A 14,580-nucleotide genomic window follows, 5' to 3' on the forward strand; every position below is an offset into this window, starting at 1 on the left:
TCTAAGGTTTCACACATTGCAAGAGAGATACTTCCCCAATTGACTATATAAAATAGTAATATCTGGAGAACAAATGACATTTTTCTGAAAATATATGTTTACTAGAGACAAAAACAAAACATACAGAACATCTGAATAGAATAGCAAAGTTTTGCATTCTGTTCACCATTTTTTAAATGACAACTACCAAGACCGATGATTCAGAGAACTGGTCAGTCACTCTTAGATTGCATTCACCGTGAGAAAAACCATTGGACTGTGATGCACCCACTCTTACTGTGGTATCATTAACAGAAGTTGAAACAGGATGTGTGAACACTGGCATCCACGTCAGTCTAACCAAGAAGGCCTCATTTCACAGAAACCCTTAGGATTATATAGACACATCCCTTTATGTTCCTCAGTATGAATCACTGTTCCATGAATGACTACAGGTTCTATTGTCTTAAAATTCTGAGAGGATTTTGTGTGTTATTCTTATATACAACCGTCCGCTCATAGTGCACAGTGTGTTGAGAATGGTCCCAAGACTATGATCATGTTCTTAGTGCTAACAGGGAATGGAGAGATGCTTTAGTCGTCATTGTCCGTAGACTTGAAGTGATCCTCGTCGATGGTGGAGAAGATGTGTCCTTCGTTGCTGAGGAACTCCACTGCTTGCCTATGATTAGACAAAGGACAGTGAGACTGGTGCCATTGCAGCATGCTTAATTATGCAGTCTACTCTGTTATGCCTTACACATGAGAGTGCACTGGGTCACGTTAAGTAGGCAAATGTTGAACGTTGCAGAGAGAAATGCAATGAATAGAGCCGATATTACTTATTCTACATCTGAGAATGCATGTTTGTTCTATAAAATATTTTTATCTGAACGCTGGCCAATGTTGTGCCCTGCAGAACATGACCACTATTGTGGTCAAACAGGACATATTCAAGCATATCAAGAACTTCAGAGCCTGATTTGAGGACGAAGGGAAGGGAATGTCTTACTTGATGACAGCCAAGCTCATGCCGCTGAGTCTCTGCTTCAAATCCTGTATGCTGATACCCTGTGCGTCTGGACAGCTCCTTATCAAGCTCAGCACCTTATGAGAGGACATGAGCATAACATAATCATTCATATAGAATATTGTGCCAATCATATGTAGAACAACTCTTGAAGACTTCCCAATTGTTCTGTCAGTCCTACAGATGACAGTTTGGTAAGGCATTTTTTTTATAAAAAAGACAAACTGATATTGAATAAGACCCAATAAATGTTGGAATCAACTATACCACCAGTGCGCAGGATTTTTTAAAATAAAGTACACTTTTTTTCTCCATTCACTTGGTAACAGGTAAGGTGTGCAGTTGTACTTTCTAATTGCTATGGTCGGTGCGTTTAGGCTACCTATTGTTTAATCTACCAACTGAAGAGCACTTTTTGCCAGTCCTGTCTGGTCCAGCGACGGGTGGTTTGTGCCCACAGGCGACGTTGTTGCCGGTAATGTCTGGTGAGGACCTGCCTTACAACAGGCCTACAAGCCCTCAGTCCAGCCACTCTCAGCCTATTGCGGACAGTCTGAGCACTGATGGAGGGATTGTGCGTTCCTGGTGTAACTCGGGCAGCTGTTGCCATCCTGTACCTGTCCCGCAGGTGTGATGTTCGGATGTTCCGATCCTGTGCAGGTGTTGTTACACGTGGTCTGCCACTGCGAGGACGATCAGCTGTCCATCCTGTCTCCCTGTAGCGCGGTCTTAGGCGTCTCACAGTACAGACATTGCAATTTATTTCCCTGGCCACATCTGCAGTCATCATGCCTCCTTGCAGCATGCCTATGGCACATTCAAGCAGATGAGCAGGGACCCTGGGCATCTTTCTTTTGGTGTTTTTCAGTCAGTAGAAAGGCCTCTTTAGTGTCCTAAGTTTTCATAACTGTGACCTTAATTGCCTACCATCTGTAAGCTGTTAGTGTCTTAACGACCGTTCCACAGGTGCATGTTCATTAATTGTTTATGGTTCATTAAACAAGCATGGGAAACAGTTTTTAACCCCTTTACAATGAAGATCTGTGAAGTTATTTGGATTTTTACGAATTATCTTTGGAAGACCGGGTCCTGAAAAAAGTGTATTTAATGTTACCAGCGCTTTTCTTTAGTCCATTGCAGACTCACCTGGTTCTGGCTCGGGCTCAGGCCGTTAGCGGACATGTCGTTGGCACCCGAGTATCCACTTCCCATGTTGCTACCCATTCCCGGCCGTGACATGGGCACCATGCTAGTGTTCATTCCCCCTCCTCCGCCCATCTAAAAAGGGAACCAAAACTGTGTGTGAGTGGTGTCACGCAGGAAAAGACTCAAAACAATACTTCTAGTCATGAAAAGCACAAGCAGCTGATTGTGGCATTACTGAGGTTGAATGGCCTTATTGAAAGCTAAGTTTAATGATTCATTCATCTCCATTTAAATACGTGGCAGATGGGCCAAGGCCAACTTGTATAACAGTAGTCACAGAGCAGACAGGTGGGAAATAGTCAAATATTCAGGCATAGTGGTGCTCTTCAGGGCCTAAAATGTACTTTTTGATTTAAAATCTACCAGACACTAAATGTTTTACCAGCCAAAATATTTCACCCCCCTAAAATTACATGCGCATGCTTTTAATGTTTCTAAAACAATACATGTATTACTAGTAAGAACTAATGTGGTATATTGTTTAATTTCATAGCATTTTTTGTGACCCGAGTGTTAACCAAAATATCACAGATGTTCACCTGCCACTTTAAGGGCGGGAGTTTACCGTGGTAACGCGACTATGAGTCATGTGCCTGAGATTCAGAGTCTGACTAATAGCCGTGTTATCTTCTCTTCCCTAGCAGTTGAAACTCAAACATTGAAAAACAACCTAGCTTGCGAACAAAACAATGTAAATTGCCAAGAAACACAAGGACAAAGTCTCACATCAGCAGACTTCCGATTCAAGTAAATTAGACCAACTTTTATGCCTGTGCACAGCGCTTCTAAAAAAAACAATCTTTCACTCAGCTCTTCATGGACGCACAGCCCCTTGACAGACAGTGTTGCAGCTCAAGGTGGGATAGGCTATAGGATTCGTAGTTCTTTGACTTTGTGCGATTAAGTTACCAGCTATGAAACAAAATGGCAGAAATACTTTGAAAACAGCTACTGCAGCATTTATTTTGCTATAAATGTGATCATACTTGACTTTTTATTAACAAATGCGAGTGAAATGCTCAAAGTGTGGAGCCCTGACCACCCGCCAATGTGGCTGGTGAAATAGGCATCTTACCCGCCAATGCTCAAATCTACCCGCATTTGGCAGGTGTTAATTTTAGGCCCTGGTGCTCTTTGTCATGTGTGAAGGAGGTTCTCACCATAATAGTCTGTGGTTTGCTGAACAGTACGTGTGCCTGCACCACCTCCAGCATGTGGGAGGTGATCTCGTTCATGTCCTCTAGGGGCCGGACGCTGAACGCCACCACAGACCTGTGGTTCTATTGAAGACAGGAAGTTACACACAAACACCCACAGTCAGTGCATCAGACACAGAGAGAGAGAGAGACACACGACTGAATGGGCAATGCACAATTTCAGGTGACCTGAATGCATTTGCATGGGTCAGTGGAGGCTCCTCAGAGAAGGGAGCACCATCCCACTCAGTGAATTTAATAAAAATAAAAAACTGTGAAACATTTGAAAAAGTTATCCATTTGAGATAAAACTATACTAAATATATTCACATCACCAAATAACAGATGAAAACACACTGTTTTGCAATGAAGGTTTACAGTAGCCTCAACAGCACACTCTAGGGTAGGACCATGGTGTAGCCGGAGGACAGCTATTTTCCGTCCTCCTCTGGGTACATTGACTTCAATACAAAACCTAGGAGGGTCATGGTTCTCACACCCTTCCATAGACTTACAAAGTAATTATGAAAACTTCCGGAGGACATCCTCCAACCTATCAAAGCTCTTGCAGCATAAACTGACATGTTGTGCATCTAATCAAAGGAGCAAAGAATAAATCTAGTACTGAAACCATATGCTACAGCTAGCTAGCACTGCAGTTCATTAAGTGTGATGAATAGTTGACTCAAAGATCGAGAAAGAAAATAGTTGAACAGTTTGAACAAATTAAATTATTCAAAAATTAAGGAGAAGCAGCAGAAGTAGAGAGAGAGGGGGCTAGCTATACAATGAGTGTACAAAACATGAAGAACACCTTAATATTGAGTTGCACCACCACTTTTGCCCTCAGTACAGCCTCAATTCAGTTCTTGACACAAACCGGTGCTTCTGGCACCTACTACCATACCCCATTCAAAGGCACTTAAATATTTTGTCTTGCCCATTCACCCTCTGAATGGCACAAATACACAATCCATATCTCAATGGTCTCAAAAATCCTTCTTTAACCTGTCACCTACCCTTCATCTACACTGATTGAAGTGGATTTAACAAGTGACATCAATAAGGGATCATAGCTTTCACCTGGATTCACCTGGTCAGTCTATGTCATGGAAAGAGCAGGTGTTCATAATGAGCCTTCTGTTTAATTTATTGCCACCGGGTCCCGCCGGTGTAACTGCTAAACTGATTGCTGTACACTGTACTGCGTGACTGTACACAGGGATTGGATTGTGGATTTACTAGTTCTAGTTTGTTGACTATGACGTTAGCTAATATGGTGACGACGATGTAGGCTGTGTAGCGGTTATGAAGGTTTGGCTTGGGGTGATTTCGGCGCCTGGTCATCAGTGATGATGCTGTATGTGGCTGCTATGAAAGTGAACCGTGTGTGCGAGTGATCAGTGGTGTATTCACTCCGCCAAGTCTGTTGCAAAACGTTTCTTAAACGGAAGCAAGCGGAACTAAACAGGGATTGTCCTATCCAAATTTGTCCAATAGAAACTCTTGTTTTAGTTGCAAAACTGAACTTTTGTAACTTTCTGGACAAATGATTACACCCCAGATCACCTAGATGCAGAGAAGAGTGTGCAATGCAGTATTTAATGTGTCACTGTCTCACCTTGATTACTCCAAATTGTCTCTTGACCTGTGTACCTACGTTATAAACGTTCATTTGTAGGCTACATTGTAGCAACCTCATGATGGGTATAGGGCAAATGTGCATATCATGTAGTAGCCTAAACCTATTGATGATACATTGAGCTGGGTGAATGGAATATTAATTAAAGTCATCCAATATTCTGTAATAGAAATAAGGCCATGCTCATAAAAAAATGAATCGTCCTCAATCTTAAAACGGCACCGACCGCCACTGGCATGGGTGTAGTTTACATTTGTGAATCAAAATGCCAGAGGCAACTCCCTGCCCTAGATGCATATAAAATCTCAGGTTACACATATAAGTTCTCCATTGTTTGAAAACATATTTTTAAAACGATGTGTAGAATGATGTGGTCAAGGCTGTGATATGACCAATAGATAAAGGTATGTCGTTTTGTGGGAATGATGACCTCACCTGGAAGGAACGCAAATTGCCAGAGACCTTGACGTAAGTGCCTGGCGGGATGACAGTGCTGTCCACACTGGGATCCTATGAGTGAGGAGAGACAGCAGGACAGAACAATAGGTGAGCTGAGTTAGCAGTTGGACTCCTATTTGAGTGTAGCCTGATGTCACAAAATATCTGTTAATTGAACATTATTTGGAAATTATACTGCAAGTGTTGACTGTACTGTATATCCTTGCTGATCCTAGTACTTAGCGGCCTTAGTTGCCCTGATGAGACTCACCTCCGTATCTACCCACTGCTTCACGTCCATAGGGGCCCCTGTCATGTCATCGACTTTGTACTGGATGTTGGTCATGGATTTGTCAGTGGTTCTGATGATGCCCACAATGGTAACCTAGCACACAAAAAGAGAATACTGTCATGGGATACCAAGGCACTCCTCACACGTTTCAATTGTACATAGAAGATTAAAATCCTAATCAGTCTTTATGAGTCACTGTATCGCAATGCACCACAAACCCCAACCCAACACAATGACCACCATCCTCATATTTACAGATGTAATTTGGGTTACCTGGGCAACCTCTACCTCTCCCACTCTGAAGACATCCTCTGCTTGGGCAGCAGACATGAGCTGGGACACTGTGCAGGGGACAATCTGTTGGGCACGTTGTCTCTGTAAATATACATACACAGGTCAGTCTGAGTCATTCACATTAAGCCAACTTCATCCTACAAAAATAAATAAAACACAATGGCAGACAAAATAGTGCGTGGGGATGGGTATGTTTACCGTCTGTCTAGCTATTAACTGTTGCCCATGGGCTAAGCTACTAATATTATGAAGACAGACCTTTCCACTAACTGTTCCCTAACTGTGTAATATATGGAGTTGGTGAAAGTGACAAATACAGACCCCTTTCTTCTCTCCTCCCTGGGAGGCAGCAGGTGATGCGAATCCTCCCGGGGACTGAGTGTATCCACCAACCATGTTTGATTCACCGTATGATCCCCCTACATGAAATGACAGACAATGAGACAACTGCAGCAGCAATCCACTGTCTGGCTAAAACCATGGTACCAAGCTTGCATTACTAGCTAGGTAACGTTAGCTCATTGATGGAGACTCCACACAACGTTAACTAGTGAGCCAAATAGCTAGCTGACAAAAGCATTAGCTAGTAGTTAATTAGCTAGCTAGCTAGTTACCTAGTTAACGTTAGTTACTGTTGTTTCTTGTTGCCATATAGCTACCTAACTACAGTAGTTACTGTACGAATAAAAGGTCGGTGCCTTTTAGTTTACAGAAGAAATACGGCCAAGTCAGCTACTGTAACTAGCTAGGCGCCCAAACTTTGCACAACAAAACAGGACAATACATAACTGGCCACAGTAACTGGCTAACTTGCTAGCAAGCTAACGTTAGCTAACGTAATTTACAACAACTAGGCAGAGCTTTTGTGCTATTCTTGACAGCCATAGAAAACATTGCTACAAAGACAAACTCACCTTGGTTCCACATGGTGCCGTTACCTTAGGTTTTAGGATAAAATAATGTTTAAACAGTTGGCAAGACAATAAAACGTGTAAAAAGTATTCACTGCGATTCCACTCCTTGTACAATTCCGCGCGCTGGAAAGTTGTCAGTGAAGAACGCATGCGCCCTACAGAGCTCCCGCGAAATCCATTGTCCAATGAGATTCTGACTACATTTGGTAGCTAAACCAATGAACATGCGAGATTGTTAGATGCACTAGCTTGCCCAGAGATACACTGCATGACCAGATGTATGTGGACACCTGCTCGTCGAAAATCTCATTCCAAAATCATGGGCATTACTCTTTGGAACTAAACTTGTCGCCTGCCTTCACGCCTTTGGAACAACATCTCCCATTGTTTAGAGCGGAGACATGAGCATCTCCTCTTATACAGATGGGATGGTGTATCGCTGCAGAATGCTGTGGTAGCCATGCTGGTTAAGTGTGCCTTGAATTCTAACTAAATCACAGACAGTGTCACCAGCAAAGCACCATCACACCTCCTCCATGCTTTACGGTGGGAACCACCCATGTGGAGATCATCCGTTCACCAACTCTGCGTCTCATGGCGGTTGGAACCAAAAATCTCAAATTTGGACTCATCAGACCAAAGAAAATTTTTTCACCGGTCAAATGTCCATTGCTCGTGTTTCTTGACCCAAGCAAGTCTCTTCTTATTGGTGTAATGAGAGATGTATTATTCTCCTAATTGATGGGATGACTAACTTAGAAAGAATGCATTCTAGACTGGGCTAATGTAGGTTGTGTCACCTGGCAAGCTGTGATTGATGTGAAGAGCTGTTTTAGGGGGTAAAGTGAGATAAGGATTTGTGTCTCCAAATACTAGACAATACTGGTTCTTTGTGATCTGTGAACCATCCTTGGACGTAGGAATGGTGCCTAATGGAGCTGGCTCTTCTCACTATGACAGGTTGTTATGATGAACGTATGCCTGGAAACAGGGATGCGCTAAGAGGCGTGGGACTAGCCTGTGCGCCAACGGATAGGCTGAGTAAGTCTAAACCACGCTCAAGTCTCTACTCTGATTGGCCAGCAGAGAGGTGGGAAACTGTCTCTGTAAGAGTATTTGAAGAACAATCTGAAACAATGGATTTAGTTCTCTGAAGTACCCTGCGAGGTATTTCAAAGAGCCCGTATATACGAAACATCATATTTACCATTGAAGGTTTTTGCATTAATTAAAATAACTAGTATATCTTAGAAGTCGTGTTGACCTCTTTTGTTCCTAATGCCAGATGTGAATTGACGCAACTTTGACAGTGTCCTTTAGTATTGGTTTCTTTACAGCAATTTGACCATGAAGACCTGATTCACACAGTCTCCTCTGAACAGTTGATGTTGAGATGTGTCTGTTACTTGAACTCTGTGAAGCATTTATTTGGGCTGCAATTTCTGAGGCTGGTAACTCTAATTAACTTATCCTCTGTAGCAGAGGTAACTTTGGGTCTTCCTTTCCTGTGGCGGTCCTCATGAGTCAGTTTCATGATAGCGCTTGATAGTTTTTGCGACTGCACTTAAAGAAACTTTCAAAGTTCTTGAAATTTTCCGGATTGACTGACCTTCATGTCTTAAAGTAATGATTGACTGTTGTTTCTCTTTGCTTAATTGAGCTGTTCTTGCCATAATATGGACTTGGTCTTTTACCAAATAGGGCTATGTTCTGTATCTCACCCCTACCTTGTCACAACACAACTGATTGGCTCAAACACATTAAGAAGGAAATAAATTCCACAAATTAACCTTTAACAAGGCACACCTGTTAACTGAAATGCATTCCAGGTGAATACCTCATGAAGCTGGTTGAGAGAATGCCAAGAGTGTGCAAAGCTGTCCTCAAGGCAAATGGTGGCTACTTTGAAGAATCTCAAATATAAAATATATTTTGATTTGTTTAACACTTTTTTGGTTCCTTCATGATTCCAAATGTGTTATTTCATAGTTTTGGTGTCTTCACTATTATTCTACAATGTAGAAAATAGTAAAAATAAAGAAAAACCCTTGAATGAGTAGGTGTGTCAAAACTTTTGACTGGTACTGTATATCATAAGGATGTAGTACTGGTGATGTTAAACATTTCTCAAATCGTTGTTTAGATCTGATATTCAACGTCAAATCCCTTCAGTCTAAATTCCAGCTAAACTTGGAGGACAGTTAACGTCTTACAAAAAGCGTGCTTCTGACGAAGAGCTACAAAAGTAAATAACCGTATTTGACAGAAGACATATGGTGAATTCGTCAAACTTGAGGCTCTCCATTCTCATTAGTTGCTCATTCAACATATTTGCTGTCACTTCACTCAATTCGGTTTCCAAAGTCTCCCTTCCTAACTGTTGTACATTCCCTGAGACCAAACAGAAATGTGTCCTTGGCCAAGCATTCAAAGATTTTCATAAAACAGCCACACATTTGGTATCTCGTTTCTGCATGACCAAATGTTGAGCGGAGTGTTGCCAACTCCTCAGTAAGGAAAGTAGCTATTGGCTGTCCTAAAAGTCGCTAAATGACGTAATAACCTAATTTGCATAATTGGCCATGTGCATGTATTTTTTTATTTAACCTTTATTTAACCAGGTAAGCCAGTTGAGAGCAAGTTCTCATTTACAACTGCAACCTGGCCAAGATAAAGCAAAGCAGTGCGATAAAAACAACAACAACACAGAGTTACATATGGAATAAACAAAACGTACAGTCAATAACACAATAGAAAATCTATATACAGTGTGTGCAAATGTAGTAAGTTATGGAGGTAAGACTAAAAATAGGCCATAGTGCAAAATAATTACAATTTAGTATTAACACTGGAGTGATAGATGTGCAGAAGATGATGTGCAAATAGAGATACTGGGGTGCAAATGAGCAAAATAAATAACAATGTAAATAACAATATGGGGATGAGGTAGTTGGGTGGGCTAATTACAGATGGGCTGTGTACAGGTGCAGTGATGGTAAACTGCTCTGACAACTGATGCTCAAAGTTAGTGAGGGAGCTAGTGTCTCCAGCTTCATAGATTTTTGCAGTTCGTTCCAATCATTTGCAGCAGAGAACTGGAAGGAATGGCCGCCAAAGGAGGTGTTGGCGTTGGGGATGACCAGTGAGATATACCTGCTGGAACGCATACTACGGGTGGGTGTTGCTGTGGTGACCAATGATCTAAGATAAGGCGGGGATTTGCCTAGAAGTGATTTATAGATGGCCTGGAGCCAGTGGGTTTGGCGACGAATATGTAGTGAGGGCCAGCCAATGAGAGCATACAGGTCACAATGGTGGATAGTATATGGGGCTTTGGTGACAAAACGGATGGCACTGTGATAGACTACTACATCCAATTTGCTGAGTAGAGTGTTGGAAGCTATTTTGTAAATGACATGGCCGAAGTCAAGGATCGGTAGGATAGTCAGCATGTTTAGCAGCATGAGTGAAGGAGGCTTTGTTGCGAAATATGAGTCTGGAAGGAGAGTTTACGGTCAAACCAGACACCTAGGTATTTGTAGTTGTCCACATATTCTAAGTCAGACCCGCTGAGAGTAGTGATTCTAGTCGGGCGGGCAGGTGCAAGCAGCGCAAAAATGCAGGGGGATCTTTCCCTTTAATTGGTTAACTATCACATTTACAGCTACACCAGTAACCACTCCTCTCAATGGCGCCCTTTCATTGAGAGCAAAACAATTTGCATCTCTTGTCCCCATTCGTTTAACACGGAGCGCCTGCTCCCTCTGACCAGCAGAAACACAAACAATTATCACAAGACCACTTCTGGTTACCTTCACCGATTCCACAGCAACCAACTCTGTTTTCACCCTCCCTGAAACCACAAATGGATCAGCCAAAAGGCAAGGGTCCACTTTTCCCAAAAGTCACTCCTACTGTCACAGACTCATCTTTATCCTGACCATCGGTGCAAGCCTTGGTATTCGGTAACTTCACCACAACTACCACCTCCGATACTTTGCCCTCATTCACTTCCATTTATCCTACTGGCTTCAATCTGGCGTACAGCTCACTCTGTTTACACTTTCTACCGTTCTTCTTTAACAAATCATCTCCCCTTTTCCCGCCATTTTTAACCGACTCAAACTCACCCTCTTCCTCCCTCTCTCTCTTCAACCTCCTATACCTGTCTTTTCCCCTCCATTCTTTCTCCGTATTCCAAGGATACGTCTCCTTATGATAATAATGTACTTCTCCTGACATACATCTTGTTTTTGCTCTATCAAGGGACGCCATTTAACCGGCTGTCACAATATCCGTACAATCAGCACGAACCTCTCGCTGTCCTAACCTGCTACCAAAGTCACTTTTTATCGAAGTGGCGTGTTCATGTTCTGGGTCATCAAACTCTCAATTTTATTGGAACCAAATTGCAAAATAATACATTACATCTAGTTGTTGATTAGTGTTAGAAATAGTATTTGCTACAGGTCACTATAAATTAATGTTTATAGCCTATTTTGACAAATATTTTGAACCATGTGCCTCAGTCTATTAGTAGGCCTAATATAATGTAACGACCCTGTATTGTGTTCTGTGTTCATGGATGTGTTATCGTTCTCATGGGTACTAGCAGGGGTTAAATATGCCAGGACAGATGGAAAGGTTGGGGGGTATGATGGGTAATCCCGCGGGATTTTGGAAATGATTAAATAGGGGTTACGGTCTCATCTCTCTCTTCTGTTCGGGACCCTTGATTTGACATGTTCTATTTGTGTATGTTTGAGGTTTAGCGGCGTGGGTTGTGGCCTGAACAATAGCCCATTTAGGAATAAACCTGTGTTCTGCCTGTACACCTGGTGCCCGTCTCTCTTTTACTTTATGAACCAGCTGGGTCATTACATTGGTGTCAGAAGTGCTTTCGAACGACGGGATAGATCGAGATTAGGCGAGTTAGCTGTTTCAGTATAGGCCGTGGTTAGCTTTAGCGTGACTCGCATCTACGGTCAGGATGATCGGGCGAGGCGGAAAGTTAAGGAAGAGTCGGACAAAGTGGCCGTTGTGGGCTCGGGTGTACCCGGTCGGGAGGGTCAGGCGATGACGGCTGTAGAAGAGCTGGAGAGCCACATGGCGGGAGTTAAATTGTCAGTCAGCAAGATGGCAGAACGGGCGGGTTTTCCTTCAAACCGCTCGACCAGAACAGACGTCACGGCGACGGAGATATCGACGTCACCGCGTGCGGAAATGGCTGGACCTCCTTATGTAAACAGAGATGGCAGCGCCCTATTGCCATTAGCCACGGTAGCGGCTAAACTCCCAAAGTTCAATGGACAAGGTAAATGGGAAGTTTTTTTCACTCAATTCGAGTTGTTGGCTAGAGCCGGGAGGTGGTCTGACGAGACGAAAGGGTTACAGCTTGCCCTGAGCCTGTCAGAGGAGGCGTCGGAATGCCTGCTAACGCTAGCCCCGGACGAGAGGGGCGACTACGGTGCGCTAGTGGAGGCATTGGGGGGGCCGTTTCGGCAGCGATGCACAGCCCAACATGCTGCGGATTGAACTGAATAACAAAAAGAGACTTCAGGGGGAATCATTAAAAGGCGTTGGCAAGTGATATTCTGAGCCTGACCAGGCGGGCTTATGCAAATATGTCGATTGGGGTGCAAGACGAGCTGGCACGGGACAGTTTCATTAGAGCGCTCTCCCCACCGAACTGGGTAAGCATGTGCAGATGTCGGACCCAGCATCTCTGCGGGCTGCAGTGGAGATAGCCAGGAAGAGGGAGCTGATCTGGGGTGAGGGAGTGAGAGTGGAGGTTGCCAGTCAACCAGAGGTGAGAGCAGCGGCGGCCGGGGTGCTGGGGGTCACCAAACCAGAGTGGGTCGACGAGTTGGGAGGGTTAGTCAAGACCGCTTCGCTTGTCATTGAGAAGGGCTCCAGACAACATCGCAGTGTCAGCTCAACTTCCATTGTCTGCTGGGGTTGTGGCCAGACTGGCCACATTCAGCGGGAGTGTGGCAGATTCTCCAGTCAACAGGGAAACGACAGCGGGTTCTCGCGCAGGGGGCAGCGCGGGCCCATTCCTCCGCCCCCGAACCCACAGTAAGCAGAAGATGTACCCAGCAGTGCAGGCAAGAGGGTGGGGACCTGCTTCCCCAGGGTGTAGCGGCCACCGTGTTTCCTAGTCCGGTAGTTGTGGTGGGACGTACCACCATTGGGGACTTCTGCAATGTCATCGTCAAGGTAGAGGGGGTGGAATGTTTGGCCCTGGTCGACACGGGCTCTACAGTAACCCTGGTGAGACCAGACATACTACCTGTTGGGGTGCGGGTGGAGCCGACCTTTGTCCAGCTACGGACTGTCACGGGGGAGCTAGCCCCCATGTTAGGGAAGTGTCGGGTGTCTGTGACTGTGGGGGGGAGAACTGTGGGGTGTCCGGTGTGGGTAGCAGCGGTACAGGACCCCCTGTATACTGGGAATGGACTTTTTGAAAAACTGTGGGGCTCAGTTGGACTTAGCTTCGGGCACTTTGAGGCTGTCGGGGGGCCCACAGTGGGAATGTCGCCTACGGGAGGGCCAGCAGGGGGCAGGGCTGTCCCTCCGTCTTCCTCCAAGCTTGCCGAAACTCCACTGGTCGTCCCGGCTGCTCCCTTGGTCGTTGTTCCATCCCAGCAGCTGTCTCCGGCGGCAACGACCTTCACTCCCCATAATGGTGCAAGCACAGGCATCCCAGTAGCCCAAAACACACTGGCTCCTTCACCCCATCAGCCCGACGGGGGAAGGAGGAAGTTATCGACGCCGTTGAGGCTGTGTGGCTGAAAAACTGTCAAGGTCTGGACGAGGGACAACAGAGACAATTAAAGCAGCTGCTGTTTGACTTTAAAGATAGCTTCGCTTGGGGGAAGATGAGGTAGGGCAAACGCACCTGGTTCAGCACGACATCGACACTGGGGACAACCAACCCATTAAAATTCGGCCCCGTCGCATTCCCCTTGCCAAGAGGGAAGCAGCAGCCACAGCTATTGCTGACATGTTGCGGGCTGATTTCATTGAGCCATCAGATAGCCCGTGGTCCGCGCCGGTCGTCATGGTGCCTAAGAAAGGGGGTAAACTTAGGTTTTGTGCGGACTACAGGGGCCTAAATTCTGTCACCATTAAAGACTCTTACCCCATACCGAGGATCGATGAGTCGCTAGACCACGTCAGAGGGTCCTCGTGGTTCTCTTCCCTTGATCTGCGCAGCGGCTACTGGCAGGTGCCCCTCTCGCCTGGGGCACGTGAAAAACGGCCTTCTCCACGGATAGGGGCCATTGGCAGTTCAAGGTGCTGTGCTTCGGGCTTTGTAATGCTCCTGCCACCTTTGAGAGGCTCATGGACAGAGTGCTGGCGGGGGTTCCGAGAGACGAGTGTGTCGTGTACCTAGACGACATATTGGTACATGGCACGTCATTTGAGGGGGCACTGGGGGCACTTAGGCGAGTGCTGGAGAGGATCTCGGGGCGGGGCTAAAATTACACCCGGAAAAGTGCCATTTCATGCAAAGGGAGTTGGCGTTCCTGGGTCATCAGCTGGGTGGTGAGGGTATCAGCACGTTGCCAGACAAAGTGGAGGCT

General features: G+C 45.0%; 1 protein-coding gene across 1 annotated transcript; it reads right to left on the reverse strand.

Annotated features, from left to right (window-relative positions):
- Nucleotides 1-74: 74 nt before the first annotated feature.
- LOC121562363 (replication protein A 32 kDa subunit) lies at nt 75-7,137 on the reverse strand. The gene is made up of 9 exons (XM_041874662.2): nt 6,992-7,137; nt 6,399-6,496; nt 6,057-6,158; nt 5,763-5,876; nt 5,489-5,563; nt 3,376-3,495; nt 2,156-2,287; nt 992-1,086; nt 75-661 (listed from the first exon to the last, which is right to left on the reverse strand). Exons 1-9 carry the CDS (start codon nt 7,002-7,004, stop codon nt 574-576), a joined length of 837 nt encoding a protein of 278 aa, XP_041730596.1. The 5' UTR covers nt 7,005-7,137; the 3' UTR covers nt 75-573.
- Between the last annotated feature and the right edge of the window lie 7,443 nt (nt 7,138-14,580).

The sequence above is a fragment of the Coregonus clupeaformis genome, chromosome 17, assembly GCF_020615455.1.
Source record: "Coregonus clupeaformis isolate EN_2021a chromosome 17, ASM2061545v1, whole genome shotgun sequence".
NCBI lineage: Eukaryota > Metazoa > Chordata > Actinopteri > Salmoniformes > Salmonidae > Coregonus > Coregonus clupeaformis.